General features: G+C 42.0%; 1 protein-coding gene across 3 annotated transcripts in view; it reads left to right on the forward strand.

Moving 5' to 3' along the window:
• The window catches only part of DHX32 (DEAH-box helicase 32 (putative)), a 52,744-nt gene that overhangs the window by 11,728 nt on the left and 25,181 nt on the right, over positions 1-15,835 (forward strand). For 2 of the 3 annotated variants that reach the window (XM_067709073.1, XM_067709074.1), the window contains 2 exons: positions 1,576-2,083; positions 11,385-11,578. In XM_067709073.1, the coding sequence (XP_067565174.1) occupies positions 1,802-2,083; positions 11,385-11,578 (476 nt within the window). In that variant the 5' untranslated portion in view covers positions 1,576-1,801. Of the gene's footprint in view, positions 1-1,575; positions 2,084-11,384; positions 11,579-15,835 lie in introns of those variants that run through there. The other variant, XM_067709075.1, reaches the window with a different exon arrangement.

Raw genomic sequence — 15,835 nt, forward strand, 5'->3', positions numbered from 1 at the left:
TCCTTTCCCTGCTCTGGTTTCTCCCTCTTTTGGCCTATTTGTGTGTGACTTTTTAAAAATTCTATCCCACTCTTCATCCTACCCCTAAAGTAAGTGGGTGTCCAGTGCCTAGTTTATTAATTTAAGCCCTGAAAAGGCACTCAGCGCATGTTTCTTAAGTGATTAACTGTTTCCTTGGAGCCTGGCTTGACCAATGGAGGAGGGTTTTTTTTTATTACTTATGATTAGGAGCTAGCCGTTTGAGCCCGCTAACTCTGACAATCTAAAGCAATAATTCCGGGACTTCCCTGGTGGTCCAGTGGCTAAGACTTCTCACTCCCAGTGCAGGGGGCCCGGGTTTGATCCCTGGTCAGGGAACTAGATCCCACATGCCACAACTAAGAATTCGCACACCACAACTAAGAGTTCGCACCCCGCAACTAAGAGTTCACACACCATAACTAAAAGAAAAAGATACTGCAACTAAAAAAAAAAAAGATCCTGCATGCCGCAACTAAGACCCAGCACAGCCAAATAAATTTAAAAAATAATAAATTTGAAAAAAAATTTAAAAAGAAAGTTAAAAAAATAAAGTGGTGTGTTATACATTAAAAAAAAAGCAATAGTTCTAATAAATGGGGTGCTGTAAAAAGAGTGATCTGAGTGACAAGATATCATGAAATGTATTTTATTATTTGTTCTTTTGTACTCAAGTTTTTCTGTCTTTTTAGTTTTCCCTTGATTAATGTGAAAAGGTGCTTATTTCCAGCAATACTGATTAGAGTTTTAAAAAATCACCAGTGATTGCAAAAGGAAGGACCCCTTACCTGACACGTAGGGAGTGTTACTAGCATAAATTTTACTTTTTCTTAGGCAATTTTTCACTTCTTCATTTAAATTAAATGTATTTTATTGCCTCTTGAATATGACATACTGGGCTGAGGACCCAGGAATCTCGAGAAATTTGCTTGAGATTTATGGTTTAATTAAGCAAACAAAGACCTCATTAACAAAAGCTGGCCATAGCCTCAGATGGAAAAATATAAGCAACCCGCTCACTTGACTCTGTAAACTGGCACAAGCAAATGTAAAATGAAGTATTTTTTTAAAATATTCTTCTTTAAACTAGAGGAGTTCTTAATAGTAAATAAATAAATAAATAGTAGACTCTTGTAGCCAGTGTTGGCGAACACTCCCCAAGCCCTCACAGTTTTCCCTTTTATAGGGTCTGGCATCTCTTTTGTAGTGGGATTAGTGACCACGTGATCGAGGCTCACACTCACAATGTCCCCCTGTTGCTTTCTATTCACTGTCAATCAAGATGCGGGGACCTGTGATAGAGGCGGATCAGGCAGAGAGCACCAGGTCCAGTGTGGAATTGTTTTCCAAACTGGCCAGGAAAAAATTGCAGCCAACCAGACTTTAAGAATTAACCTATATTATTCCTGGCCTTTTAAACAGACAGCAGAAATAAAAGACAGTAACCAGTTAACAGGAAGAATCGTGCTTTTATTTTTGAATGCGTATGCTTTTTCTTTTGAACATCTTGTATGTATATGTACCTGATTTTCCTTCTTTTTTTTTGTTTGTGTTTAGCGTGGTTTATTGACAATCATTTGACGTGCTGAAGAGTGCTGGGGAGCCAGCATAGTAGCTCATGCAGCAAAGAAGAACAGATGCAGATTTGAGGAATTCAGCTTGTAAAACCTTGAACTGAAGGCCTAGACATTGGGACATCTGAGTTTGTATATTTGCACTTTCAACCCTATGTGCAGTGGGTTATTGTAGGAGAATGCCAGCTGCTTAAGCTCACTTGGACAAGATGGAAGAAGAAGAACTGGGATGTCCAAACCCTTCCTCTGAAAAACGCTATTTTCCTGAATCCCTCGATTCCAGTGAGGGGAATGAGGAGGGGATTTTGGCCTGTGAGGATCTGGAACTTAACCCTTTCGATGGATTGCCATATTCATCACGTTATTATAAACTTCTGAAAGAAAGAGAAGATCTTCCAATATGGAAGGAAAAATACTCCTTTATGGAGAATCTGCTTCAAAGTCAAATTGTGATCGTTTCAGGAGATGCTAAATGTGGCAAGAGCTCTCAGGTGAGTAGCCACTACAAAAAAGAATTTACTTTGTGTGTTGTACTTTTGTATTACTTAAATAATCACAGTGTCACAGCATAGTGTTCTGTTTTAATAATGATATTATCTAAACCAAAAAACAAAACAAAAAAGAGCATTAGCAATTCAGGCACAACAGTTAAGTTACTTCCCTACATTTCTTTATGAAAGCCAGCTGAATAAAAGTTAATACGTAGGTGGATATTAATTGTGTTTATTGTACCACTGAATGTTCTTTAGAATAGCAGAAAAACCTATTCAAATTATTTTGTTGTGCATGTTATATTTTAAAAGATGTGATAGATGTTATTTGCCTGCCACAGGTTTGGGGATTAACTGCCATGTTTACATGTCTAGCAGTCTGATAATCAGGATGTGTGGATATGCTTATTGGTGAAGTTGGCTAAGTTACAGAAAGTCAGAAGCACAAGGAAGTTCTTATTTTCCAGACTGTAAGAAATAACCGAGTGGCCAAATATGATCCAGGCCTAGAGCCACACACTTCAGGATCTAAAAAGGAGGAAAGAATTAGGATAGACAGCTAATGACTATTTACTGGCCAGTTTATTGTTGTCATATTTGAACTTGAAGTTTGATTTGAGTGAGATCTCTATTTTACACTTAAATTGTAAAGCAAGCAGTAAGTATTTTTATTATGAAATTCATTTGTAGGTTCTCATGATGTGAGAATTATAGAGCAGACCACAGAGATAATCTGATAGAACCCCTTCATTTTTCAGATGATGAAACCCTGGCCCAGAGGGGTTTGATAATTTGTCTAACGAATGTCACATAACTTTCTGAGCTGGAATTCTAAGAACTCTTTCTACTATACTTTGCTGCTTTAAGGTTTTTATTACCTCTGGGGCTTACTTGTTCTAAATGGAACTTGAAGAGGGGTGAAATGGACAACAGGTTTTTTTTTTCTTTAATCTTGTTTATAGCTGCCAATATCAAGGGTTTATTATGATTTTCTATTTGTTGTGATGAGTTGTTGCTACAATGAATGATTTAGTTTGTCATAAGAAGCTAAGGATGAAAACTGAAGGAGTATAATTTTCCTGGTTTCTGTGGACAAGTGGCAAGTTAAAAATTATTTAGGGGCTTCCCTGGTGGCGCAGTGGTTAAGAATCCGCCTGCCAATGCAGGAAACACAGGTTCGAGCCCTGGTCTGGGAAGATCCCACATGCCACGGAGCAACTAAGCCCGTGTGCCACAACTACTGAGCCTGTGCTCTAGAGCCCGCGAGCCACAACTACTGAAGCCTATGTGCCACAACTACTGAAGCCCACGGGCCTAGAGCCCATGTCCCGCAATGAAGAGTAGCCGCCACTCGCCACAACTAGAGAAAGCCCGCGCACAGCAACGAAGACCCAACGCAGCCAAAAAAAAAAAAAATGAAAGTTTTTATTTTGCAATAATTTCAGACTTACAAAATGTTGCAAAAATAGTACAAAGATTTTCCACATATAGTTCACCCAGATTCCACCAAAGTTAACATTTTACCGCATGTGCTTTATTGTTCTCTCTCCATACACACACACTGATTTTTATTCTGAACATTTTAAGAGTCAGTTGATGATATGATATCCTTTACCTCCAAATACTTCAGCAATATCTACTAAAACAGGGCTAGCCACAACATAATTACCAAAATCTAACTTATAACATTCAAATTTCATCAGTTTGCCCACTAAGGACCTTTGTCATTAAAAAAAAAAATTCTAGTCCAGAATCCAATCCAAAGTTACATTGCATTTCCTTGTCATTTCTCCTTAATCACCTTTGATCTGAAGCGGCTTCTCAGTCTTTCCTTGTCCTTCATGACCACAACATTTTTGAAGAGTACACGTTGGTTATTTCGTACAACATCCCTCAGTTTGAATCTGTCTGGTGTTTCCTTTGGATTAGATTCCAATTTTGCGTTTGTGGCAGGAAGAGCACAGAAGTGCTATGTGTCCTCCTCGGGGCATCGTAGCAGGAGACAGAAGATTTTTCCCATGACTGGTGATGTTAACTTTGATAACTTGGTAAGGTGGTGACTGTCTTGATCTCTATCGTCAAGTTACAATTCCCCCCCTATCATTTAAGAGATATGGGGAGATACTTGGAGGCTACGTAGAGTCTGCTTCTTGTCGTGCCTCCAGCTACTAATTTTAGCATCCTTGGACGATTCTTACCTTTGACGTTATTACACGGTAGTAACCAAATGGTGATTTTTCTATTTCTGAAATTCCTTCTATTGATACATTTAATATTTGGAATTCTTCTGTAAAACTGAGCTTTTTCTTCTTCCTTATTTATTTATTCATTTATTTATGTCAGTGTGGACTCATGAATTCTTATTTTATTCTGTAGGTGATAATTCATTACTAAGCCCGTTTATTTTGTTGCTCAAATCGTCCCCCATGTGGCCTATGGGAACCCCTTCAGGGTGCCTTCTGTGTTCTTTTGACATCATTCTCTGAGCATTTCTTTGCTTTCTGGTCCAGTAAGATGTTATAGGCTCATCTAGTATGTTCCCTGCTCCAGTCTTGGAAACAGCCATTTTTCTCAAGGAGCCCTGGTGGTTCATTTTAGTGGGAATTGTATTTAAAAACCAGGAGATGGGTGCTAAGTGCCCGTTGGCCATTGACTTGTCAGTTGCTTCTAGGCCCTCCTGCTTCTCCTTCCATCTCTCTAGCTCTTTCGGTTTCTGTCTTTCTCTGTTGCTCTCTATTTCTCTGTATTTCTTTCTCTATGTATATTTCTGTTTTATCTTTATCTCTGTCTCTCTATTTTTAAAACCATGGGTTCCTACTGATGCCTCTGATTCCAGTTCAGCTGTACAGCGTTCATTCTAGCCTTCCCCACTTCCATATTTGTAACTCCTTTCTCTAACTATGAGAAACTTAGCACCCATTATTCATAATATCTTTACTTGTTCAATCTTAGAATGCTCAAAATTTAGTTTCAGAATTGCTAACCCACACTATTGTTTAAACAAAAAATTTTTTTAATATATACTCCTTGAGTTTTCTTTTAGAATTTGTGATCTTAAAGGGCCAGAATTGTTGTCATGTAATATGTTATGTTAATACCTAGCAATGGTTTCTCTTGTCATCTCTAACTTCTTGATCATTTTAATAAATCATGCTTGTTTCTGTTAAGTGTGAAGGCGGTATGTATCTTCAGGGTAGGAGAAATCAAATTCTAAACCAATTTAAATAATGGGAGCATCAGTTGTTTTCTTAATTCTGGAAACAACTTGGTTATTTTTTAAAGAGCTTCTAAGACTATTTTCTTTTTCCTCAGCATTTTAAACCTTTCAAAGAAAAGTCTGTCTTTAGGCCCAAGCCTTCCCAAGAGGACCACAGTGTTTTGCTGGATCCCAAAATCCCGCCTCTCTTTAGTGCAGATGGTATGGGGGCTATTTTGTGACTGCCCTCTGGAAAAGAGGACAACTTTTCATACATTTATAGAGCTTCTTCTTGTTACCTTTTTTGGGGCAGATTTATGAAAAAGCCTAAAAGACAATGAAATATTTTTAGAACCATCTATTTACTTCCTTGTCCTGAAATTTCCCCCGAAATGGTTGGGTCAGTGAGCTGAATAAGCATGACGTACCTGAGCTTTAGCCTAAATTCAGAAGCTGGCTGGTCTAGAACAACTGCACCTTATTAGCTGAGTAACTTACTCCGCATTTTCTGCTGGCGGAGTCTACCTGTGTTCACTCAAGAGGTATACAAATTACGGTATCCAGGGACACGTGACCTTTAATGCGGAAGGGGACCCACTCCTCAGGAATGAGTTCCGGCGTCTGGCTCACATCGGGCAGCTTCGTGCGCCCTGCAGGAACGTTGCTGTGGAGATTCATGCCTTTGGGTGAATCGCTGGACCGTATGGTTCCTCTCAGCTTTGGATTTCGTGATTCTGGTTCTTAAATAAAAGTGAGTGATTGGGACCTTGGCACAGCCACGCTCTGGGTGGCCCAGAAGAGGAATCAGTCACCATGGGCAGGCTGGGGACATAAAACGAGGGCTTGAGGGCCTTTGGGACTAGAATTTGTTTTAACTGTAGTGGCGTTGTGTCTCACAGATGACTTGTGTCTCGCGTCCTTTACTTGTACATCCGCTAGAGGAGGGGACGCAATCTCTAGACGTGGACGGAGGGGCAGGAGGTTCCACACCAGTGTGGCTCACGTGGCTGTCCTGCTGCTGCGGGGGCAGCAATGAGACTGCTCCGCTGCCCTCCTGGTTCTGATCTGGACCAGCCGAGGATCCTGGGCCCCAGCCTCCCAGAGGCCAGCAGCCCAGCCTTCTGCCTGTTGCCGGGGGTGGGGATGGAGCGTCCTGGCTTCGCGTTCCGGATCTGTACAATTTGTAGAGCTCCGGTTACGAAGTCAAGCTGGTGAAGCCTTGATGTAGATTAGGTTTTGGTTACTCGGAGGACCCCTCTTACCTACTCTCGTAGCGGCAGATGGGCCAGAGTCCCGGTGATTTGCTTGCAGGGAGGAGATAAGAGCCAGGACCCGGGCGCGCTCTGTCAGCGTCTGCGCCTGATTGTGCGACCCGGAGCCGGCTTCACCGCTCAGGCTTCAGCACGTGTGGCACGTCACACAGTCCAGAAAACTGGATTGAGAGAATGTGAAAAAGTTGTTGGATGAGTTCAGAATGAAAATATTTGAAGTTGTGTTTCCTAGTAGGGAAATTTTCTAGACCAAATATATAAATGTGGGTGTTATCTGTTGCTGAAAGGCCCAGGTAAATTTGTAAATAGGTTTGTTTTTTTCAGTTATAAAAGAACAGTTTTCTGTTTTGTTCACCAAATTGCACACCTTTTGCTAAGTACTGAAGTATGTTCTAGATGCCTGGGGGGTGCGTACCTTCCAAAGAGAAACCTTAGAGAGAGACATGAAATCTCAAGGCATGTAATGCATTGGTGAGAAGGGTAAGGTACTGCTGGGACAAAGAAAAAGCCACTCCCGGAGGAGAATCAGAGTCAGGGCGCAGAATGGTACGGTATTTGCTATCAGTGCAGAGAATGCAACAGCTCCCTGTGAAGCTGTAATCTTAGTGCCGCTTGAAATTATGAAATGTTCACATTTCTGGCATTTGCTGAATCATAATTCTTTTCAGCCGATACTTTGCGAAGGCATCAAACTTCACCGCGTGCCTCAGCTTGCTTGGGGTGATTCGGAAGGTTGCTGAAGCACAGAAGTTGTTATAATTAGGAGAGATGATTTCATGTGTCTCTCCTTTTTGTTCAGAGACGACCCTTTCAGTTTGCATTTGCATCACTTACTGTCGTCATCCATGTGTGACTTACTGAAAGGGGCAGTACGTCGTACACAGTCAGAGCTGCGTGGGGTGGGTGCTCTGCAATTAGTTGTGACTTGTGCTCAACTTTCAGCTTGGCTGTGTCAGCAGACATCCCTACATTAAGCCCAAGATGCATGTGTTCAGTCTTTCGCTGGTGATTTGAATTGATGGCTAGAAGAGCTGTCGCATTTCTGAATTATTTTCTTTGCCTCATAGGTGAAATCATTTGCTCTATTGTGGAGGAGGGCAAAAAGAACAGTGAGGGCTGTTGGATTGTTTATATTTATTGCACTGCCAGGCCTATATGATGTTTATAACATTATAAACATACTGTAATAGTCTAATCTTGCAGAATTTGTTTATGTGAGTAAATAGAAATAAATGAAATGCACTCAGAAAACAAAGTCGGAACCTTGGGAACGTGGCCCATAATCATCTGAATCATGTAGAATTCTAGAGTTTGAAAGCAGCTATCCTGGATCTTAGAATAATAACCAGACTGAGTATATCCAGGTGTTTTAGTGAAACTGAATGGTGTCATTTCAGCAGCAATTCTAGCTGTGTAAAATAGTGCCCGCTGTCATCGTAGTACTGTCCCCTGACGTTGCTATTAGGCTAGAAAGAGTAGTTAAAAGCATTGACGGTTGAGAACCCGATGGCTTCTATTACTACCTTTGTATAAAGATGCTCGGAAGCAACCGTGGCCTGGCGGAAATTACGCCAGATGAGAAATTGGAAGATTTGCGTAGGTTGTGGCTGGGCCGTTTACTGGCAGGATGACTGGGGCAAGTAACCCTTCTAAGACTTTCCTTGTGTGTAAAATGAGGCCGTGGCCTACGTGCCTGCCATTCCTTTCAGCTCTGAAATTCTAGGACTTCTGTGTGTATCTCTAGCTTTGGCCCCTCACTTAGGCTCCTGGCCTGTTTTGCAGTTGATCTCAGGCTGGCTACACTTGGATGTCCTCCCATCAAGATGACCTTAACCCTGACCACTTTCCCAGCTCTCCTGAAGGTTCTCTCCCTCCCCTTGAACACTTCGCTCCCCCCAGAAGCACTTTATGCTACTGTTTAGCTTCATTCATTCATTCTATTTTATTTTACTTTTAAATTTCTGGTTGTTAACGACGCCATTGCCCTAGTATTTTAAGTCAGAGATCTTAAAATATTTGTTTCTTCTTATGCATAATTAGTCTGCTAGTGAGTACTGTTCATTTTTCCTTAGAAATAAATGTCCCTTGGTTTTATTACTTCTCTCCCATGTTAAGTCCTGAGTCTAAGCCTTTCTCTCCCTTCTTTTCAATTATTCTAATGTCTTCATCCATCCTTCCATCCAGATATTTATTATCTCTCTTATGTGTCAGGTCCTCTATTAAGTATTGGGGGAAATATGAACCACGCATGTCCACCTTAAGGATCTTCCACTCTAGTGGGGAGACAAAAATTCAAACAGTTTTAATATAATTTCTCACAAAAGTGTCATTTGAGGTCTCAGCTAAGGACCTAGATATGAAGGGAATAGGGAATCGGGTTAAAAAGTAAGGATTTGACAAGGATAAAAAATAACTTCCTAGGGAATGAGGGAGATAGAAACTTTTATGTGAATTCCCAGTTAGGTGTGATTGTGAAGCAATTCAAGGTAGAATATATCGAATCATAGAATTTAAAAATATTTCTGGAAAATGTAAGAAATTAATTTGTTCATTTAACAAATATTTATTGAATAAACTTATTTAAGATTATTTGGTGACCAAGACAGATCTCTGTTCTCCCAGAGCTCATAGTCTAGTGGGGTGAACAGACCTGCACTGGAACAGACCAGCAACTGCAGGAAGTGTGGTCCATGGTCCATGCCATGGTTGTCAGGAAGTACACTGTGGGGTCTCCTTCCTGGTGGGGGGTGGAGGGGAGGTATCGCAGCAAGCCTTGGGGAGAAAATGGCACAGGAGCTCAGACTTGAAGGGTAGGTCTCATCCGTTCAACCCATTTTACAGGAAAGGAAACTGAAGCTTAGAGAAATGGTGATTTACAAATAACAACCTAATGGCACACCAGGTCTAGAACTCCTGACTTTGGTCACTTGTGATATACCTTGATTCCAGATTTCCTGAGTATAGTGTGTTAAATGTTCATCTTTCGTACAACAAAGTTATTGAGGAAATAATTGCTGGTTAGTTTTCAACCTGTTGACAAGGCGGACACTCATCTTGAAATAGAGGAACTACGTTTACACTTTTAATCATCGGGAATCTGCAGTTCGCAGCAGGTGTTCATTTTGCAGTTACCTGATTGCTAGTAAGTTATGTTTATTTTTCAAGTTATAGTATTAAAATCTAAGAATTCGGGCTTCCCTGGTGGCACAGTGGTTGGGAATCTGCCTGCCAATGCAGGGGACACGGGTTTGAGGCCTGGTGCAGGAAGATCCCACATGCCGCGGAGCAACTAAGCCCATTTACCACAACTACTGAGCTCGCATGCCACAACTACTGAAGCCCGTGCACCTAGAGCCCATGCTCTGCAACAAGAGAAGCCACCGCAACAAGCCCGCTCGCCGCAACTAGAGAAAGCCCATGTGCAGCAAGGAAGACCCAACGCAGCCAAAAATAAATAAATTTTTTTAAAAATCTAAGAATTCCACGATGGGTCTAGTAAATAGCAAATCTGAAGATAATTAAAAATGCTGAAACTTTTAAATACCTTGGATCTGTTAAAAAACACTCAGAATGATTTTTTTTTTTTTTTTTTTTTTTTTGCGGTACGCGGGCCTCTCACCGCTGTGGCCTCTCCCGTTGCGGAGCACAGGCTCCGGACGCGCAGGCTCAGCGGCCATGGCTCACAGGCGCAGCCGCTCCGCGGCATGTGGGATCTTCCCGGACCGGGGCACGAACCCGCGTCCCCTGCATTGGCAGGCGGACTCTCAACCACTGCGCCACCAGGGAAGCCCAGAATGATTTATTTTAAAAATACATGTAACAAAGCATAACTTACTGACAGTGCCCTAAGATTCCAGCATACAAATGAATTCAGTACTTTCTACTATAATAATTCTTATGCAAATGAACTATTTAAAATCAATTGAACCATAATACATTTTCAGTAAAAGGATTTAAAAATAAATAACTCAAGAGCAGTCTTGGAATTGGCTCTTTCCAAATCTGGATGGATTGGTTAATTATCTCACTGAGCTTAGTTTTCATTGTATTTAGATGATAAATGCCAGTGTATTTTAGCTTTTATTGCCAGGGAAATGTAAAGTAGGCTTATCTCGTTACTTTGTTATGGTCATTTAGATTTAAATGTAAATGTTTTAATTTTGAGCTACTATTTTTCATCTAAATGCTATTTAATATTTATATTGCTTAAAGCATAGAAGTTGATACCAGGGCTTCCCTGGTGGCGCAGTGGTTGAGAGTCCGCCTGCCGATGCAGGAGACGTGGGTTCGTGCCCCGGTCCGGGAAGATCCCACATGCTGCGGAGCAGCTGGGCACATGAGCCATGGCTGCTGAGCCTGTGCGTCCAGAGCCTGTGCTCCGCAACGGGAGAGGTCACAGCAGTGAGATGCCCGCGTACCGCAAAAAAAAAAAAAAAAAAAAGTTGCTACCAGAAGCCATATCTTTGATGGTGCTTTCTTTTAACCAGAAAGAAAATAATAATCTTAAATACATTAGTCTTTTCAGAACAGCTGAGGTTAAAAGAATTTTTTTTTACTTTGCCTTTTATTTTTATCTTCCTTTTTTTTCATCTAGGAGTCTAACTTCTACAGTCCCTGCTAACTCCTGTTTATTCCTAACTTTATTTACTAGTACTAACTCTATGCATAAACACAGATTCTTCAGTTTCACCAACTAAGCTGTAATGCAGCCCACCAGTGATTCACTGGTGGAAGAAAACAACTCATTTATAAGATGAACCCTTGGAGGTTTTTTGGTGGTGGTGGTGGTGTTTTCCTAGCGGGGCTGATCCTGTCTCATTTGTCCCCGTTAAAGGTTCCTCAGTGGTGTGCTGAATATTGCCTTTCCATCCACTACCAGCACGGGGGCGTGGTGTGCACACAGGTCCACAAGCAGACTGTGGTCCAGCTCGCCCTCCGGGTGGCAGACGAAATGGATGTTAACATCGGTCATGAAGTCGGCTACATGATTCCTTTTGAGAACTGCTGCACCAGTGAAACGATCTTGAGGTTGGTTTGGGGGGCTTTCATCTGCTGTACCTGATGGCTCCTGGCTTGCCCTCTGCGATCCTAGAAGAGCATACTCTCGCGTTCTCTGCTTTACACACCTGTAACGTGTGACCGTAGCAACTCGTCGCTGTCACCAGCCTGACATGCACCAGTCATTTTCCCACCTTGGCACCGTCAGGGATTCCTTGTCTAAACTTCTTCCGTGTCTCCCCATAATCCTCAGGAAAAAGTCATGACTTGTGAGGTTGGCCCCAAAGACCTTCAGCCTGTGCTTCTGGAGCTCCGCCTCATAGTGGGTCCATATGCGTTGTCTGTGTGCCAGCTGTGTCGACACACGTGGTTCTCTGTGTGCCATGTGCCTTGACACATGATCTTCCCTCCACATGGAATGTCTGTGCCTCTTCCGGGCTTGGCTAATTCCTCCCCGTCATACAAGATCCCATGCAGAGGTCACCTGCTCCAGGAAAGCTTCCCTGACCCTCCGTGGTGTAAATTAGAAAACTCTCTGCTGGGCTTCTGTAAAACTTGGTCTCGGCCTTCATCATGGCAGTGTAGGTCAATGTTTTTCAAACTCTAGTTTTGAGATTCTTACAGGTTCCAAGGACCCTTCTCAGTAGCTACCACAGTTCTGAGATTTCCTTTCCACAGTGGTTTCCAAGAGTTTAACAGAAGGAAAAAGAGAAGTGGAAAAAATCACTGCTCTGGGCCAGTTTCTCAAGCAGTTTTCTATCATAGCTGTCATTGAAAGTGAGAGTATCTTATGGCACCTTAAGGAAATGGTCAAAGCTGCTTGCAGCCAAAGATGACCATCTCAAGGGCTTCAGCTGTCCCAGGCACTGCCTGACTGCCCCAAGGTCTGAGGAGACAAGTGTCTCAGCCTCAGTGTATCTGCGTGTCTCTAACCCACTTGTGGGGCACACCAGAGTGCCCTGGCACATCACTGGGGATGTCCTACGCTAGTGTAACAGGGATGCTATGACAGAGCATAGCAGAGTACAGTATAGCACAGCACAGCATAGCACAGTACAGTATAGCAGGGATGGTTTTTGCATACTCGTATCCCCGGCATCGGACATGCTTGTCCCAGGGAGGACGTTTAACACACTTGATAACAGAAGGAAAGACGGGTGCCTGGTCCCAGCTGGCTGCTGCAGACTCTGGTGCAGTTCTTCTCCCATTCAGAAAGCCTGTGTAACTCATTTGGTTTGTAGTAAGCTGCTTTTAACATTTTTCAAACGTTATCTTCAAAAATAGAGGACCTCGGGCTTCAGGCTGGTGTTAAACCATAGGGAAGCTTTCGATCAGTAGCACTATGACTTGAACTTCTTGAATGTATGTAACCTTCTGTTATTCTAGCCGTGATGTCCCCGAGTCACTGTATATGTTTATAAATTATTTATTATGCAAATGGTCCAATAGTGATACAGATAAATGTAAAAACCTCCCTGCTTTTGGGAACTCACAGACTAGTTGGAGAGTTGGACAGGACAGGACATGCAACCCTGACCGGGTGAAGGATCCCCACGCCTAGCAGATTCATTCTTCATCCTCTACATTTTGAAGTGACCTCTCCAGTGGTCATGGTTTTAATTAAAGGATGGACTAGACTTTGGAAACCTGAACTAGACTTTCAAACCTTTTGAAAAGGACTCTTGGATGTAGTCACTTTTAAAATGAAATCTTATGATGTTTTTATCTTATTGATATGGATCGTGTGCATATACATACATTTTTTTTTTTTAGAAAGTCATAGAGGTAAATAATTGTGGAGTAAAGCAATCATGTTGTCAGAGTAGGTCAAAGACACATCTCACCTTTTTAAGCATCTCTTATGTGTTGGGACTTGGCTTTCATTGCTTTATGGTGAAAACCCTGCAAGCATTCAATCCTAGCAGCCAAAGGAAGGACTACAGTTTCTGTTGAAAATTTTTTTTAGCTCTTATCTGCATGTAGCGTTCCTTTCTTAATGTAGAAAATAGCCTTCAGGTGTGGAGGAGCTGAACCGCAGGTACACCTTAGAAGGTGGAGGGAAACTAGCAGCCTCCTTTGGCCACTGCGGGTTCTGGTTCCTTCTGCCTCTGCCGGGCTGCCCGGCCGTCTCATCTTTACTTTACAGTCACTCTTGTTGCTGGGATGCTGCACTTTCCACCCTGACATCCCCCAACCAGTGCAAGAGTCAGCAGATGGTCTGATTTATTGCTACCAGTGTTTGAGTTTCAGCAAAGGGGCCAAAGGTAGTGAAAAGCTCTATATGCTCAGAGAAAAGAAAGTCGTCCCTTATTTTCCTCCTAATGCTCTGTGCTCTGAAGAGCAGGCGGCGTGGCTGTAAAATGAGTGTCTCAGCCACCCACCCACCTGTCACCTTGCACAAGTCCCCCAGCCTCTCTGCTTACGCTTCCTCGTCTGTGAAACGCGGTGGTTGACACACCAGCTCGCAGGGTTGTTGTGAGGACTCGGAGCTGCTGCCCGCGACTGGTGTATGGGAGCGCGATGCATCTGTTAGCGATTTGGGTGATTTGGGTGAAAAGGTAAATTCCGGCTGCGTTCATTTCCTTGGAGACACATGCTAGCCATAATTTTTGATAAGCTCAGATTGAATAGCTATTTAAATAAGAGGATCTAAGGATGGCTGTTGATCATAGAAGGTAGTGTTCTGTGTTTGATATTGTCTTTTTCATTTTCTTTGTAACTCCTTAGCATCTAGTCTGTTGGGTACGTAATAGGTACTTACTAAATATAATCTTTATGCCACTACCATTTTTCTGGATTCTATATAGAACAGCTTAGTTCTTCTTTAAGCTTTTTTCTGGCCTTTTTCAAAACAGTGGATACCCGAATATTATATACCTAAAATAGTCTTTCTGAACTAGATATCACAATATCTTGTGGAAGTGACATACATTTCAAATATGAACCCTCTAGAACACTGAATTTTTTAGAAATTACTCAAATTTTTAAGGTCAACTTCAATACATATAATTTCAGAAAATATTAATAGAACTTTCCTATATTCTTAGCTTTCAAAATTTCAGTCTTAAGAATTTAGAATATAAATTACATTTCCAGGGACTTCCCTGGTGGCGCAGTGGTTAGGAATCTGCCTGCCAATGCAGGGGACATGGGTTCGAGCCCTGGTCTGGGAGGATCCCACATGCTGCGGAGCAACTAAGCCCGTGCACTTCAACTACTGAGCCCGCGCTCTAGAGCCTACGAGCCACAACTACTGAGCCCACGCACCACAACTACTGAAGCCCGCGCGCCCTAGAGCCTGTGCTCCATAACACGAGAGGCCACCACAATGAGAAGCTCGCGCAACGCAGTGAAGAATAGCCCTTGCTCGCCACAACTAGAGAAAGCCCACACGCAGCAACAGACCCAATGCAGCCAAAAATAAATAAATAAAAATAAATTTAAAAAATAAATTACATTTCCAAAATGTATCCATCTTTTTACATAGTTATCTGGAACAGTATTTTCTTAAGCACTGTACACATGATCTTATTAATATAAAGGTAAGAAATAGATCTCTGTCTTACATAGAAAACTGGAGGTTTGTATGGTAAGTTTTAGGGTGGATCCTTAGTATTCCCTTAGTTTCATATAATCATTTGGAAGGCCAGGTCTAGCTTGCTGAGTCTCGTAGAGTTTTAGGTGAGTCACATCTTCTCCCTTTTTAATTAAGGCTGGATGTATTTACATAACACACACACCTCCTCTGCCTGGCAGAGAGAAAGCATTTCTTCCTATCAGATAAGTGCTTAGATGAGTTTTGCTCAGAAGGGAATAACATTAAGGAAGTAGCATAGATTAAAACAACTTGTTTTCAGACAAGAGTCAATAGTACTTATTATATCATACTAATTACCCTCAGCAGCAGATGACCTGAGACCTAGATTTTGGATGCATCTCTTTGTTTGCATCTTGCACAAAGTATAATATTGTAGTATTCAATATATTCTCTTTCTTAAGTTTGAGAAAAGGAATAATCAGCAACTTATCATTGCCCTTTTGGTAAGACAGACACAGAATGAGAACAAGTGTAGGAGTAAAGGCAGAGAGCAAATGTTCTGATCTCGTCAAGGTGCAGGGAGGGAGAACATGGGCTGTGTTACCAATCCATGGCAGCCAAGGGACCTGTCTTTATAATGTGACAGTGGCGTGAGATGTAATAGACACTCAGGCTTAAATCTTGACTCTCTCCGTCTGTATGACTTTATGCAGGGTACTTAACCTTTCTGAACCTGTTTCCTCATTTAT

The sequence above is a fragment of the Pseudorca crassidens genome, chromosome 16, assembly GCF_039906515.1.
Source record: "Pseudorca crassidens isolate mPseCra1 chromosome 16, mPseCra1.hap1, whole genome shotgun sequence".
NCBI lineage: Eukaryota > Metazoa > Chordata > Mammalia > Artiodactyla > Delphinidae > Pseudorca > Pseudorca crassidens.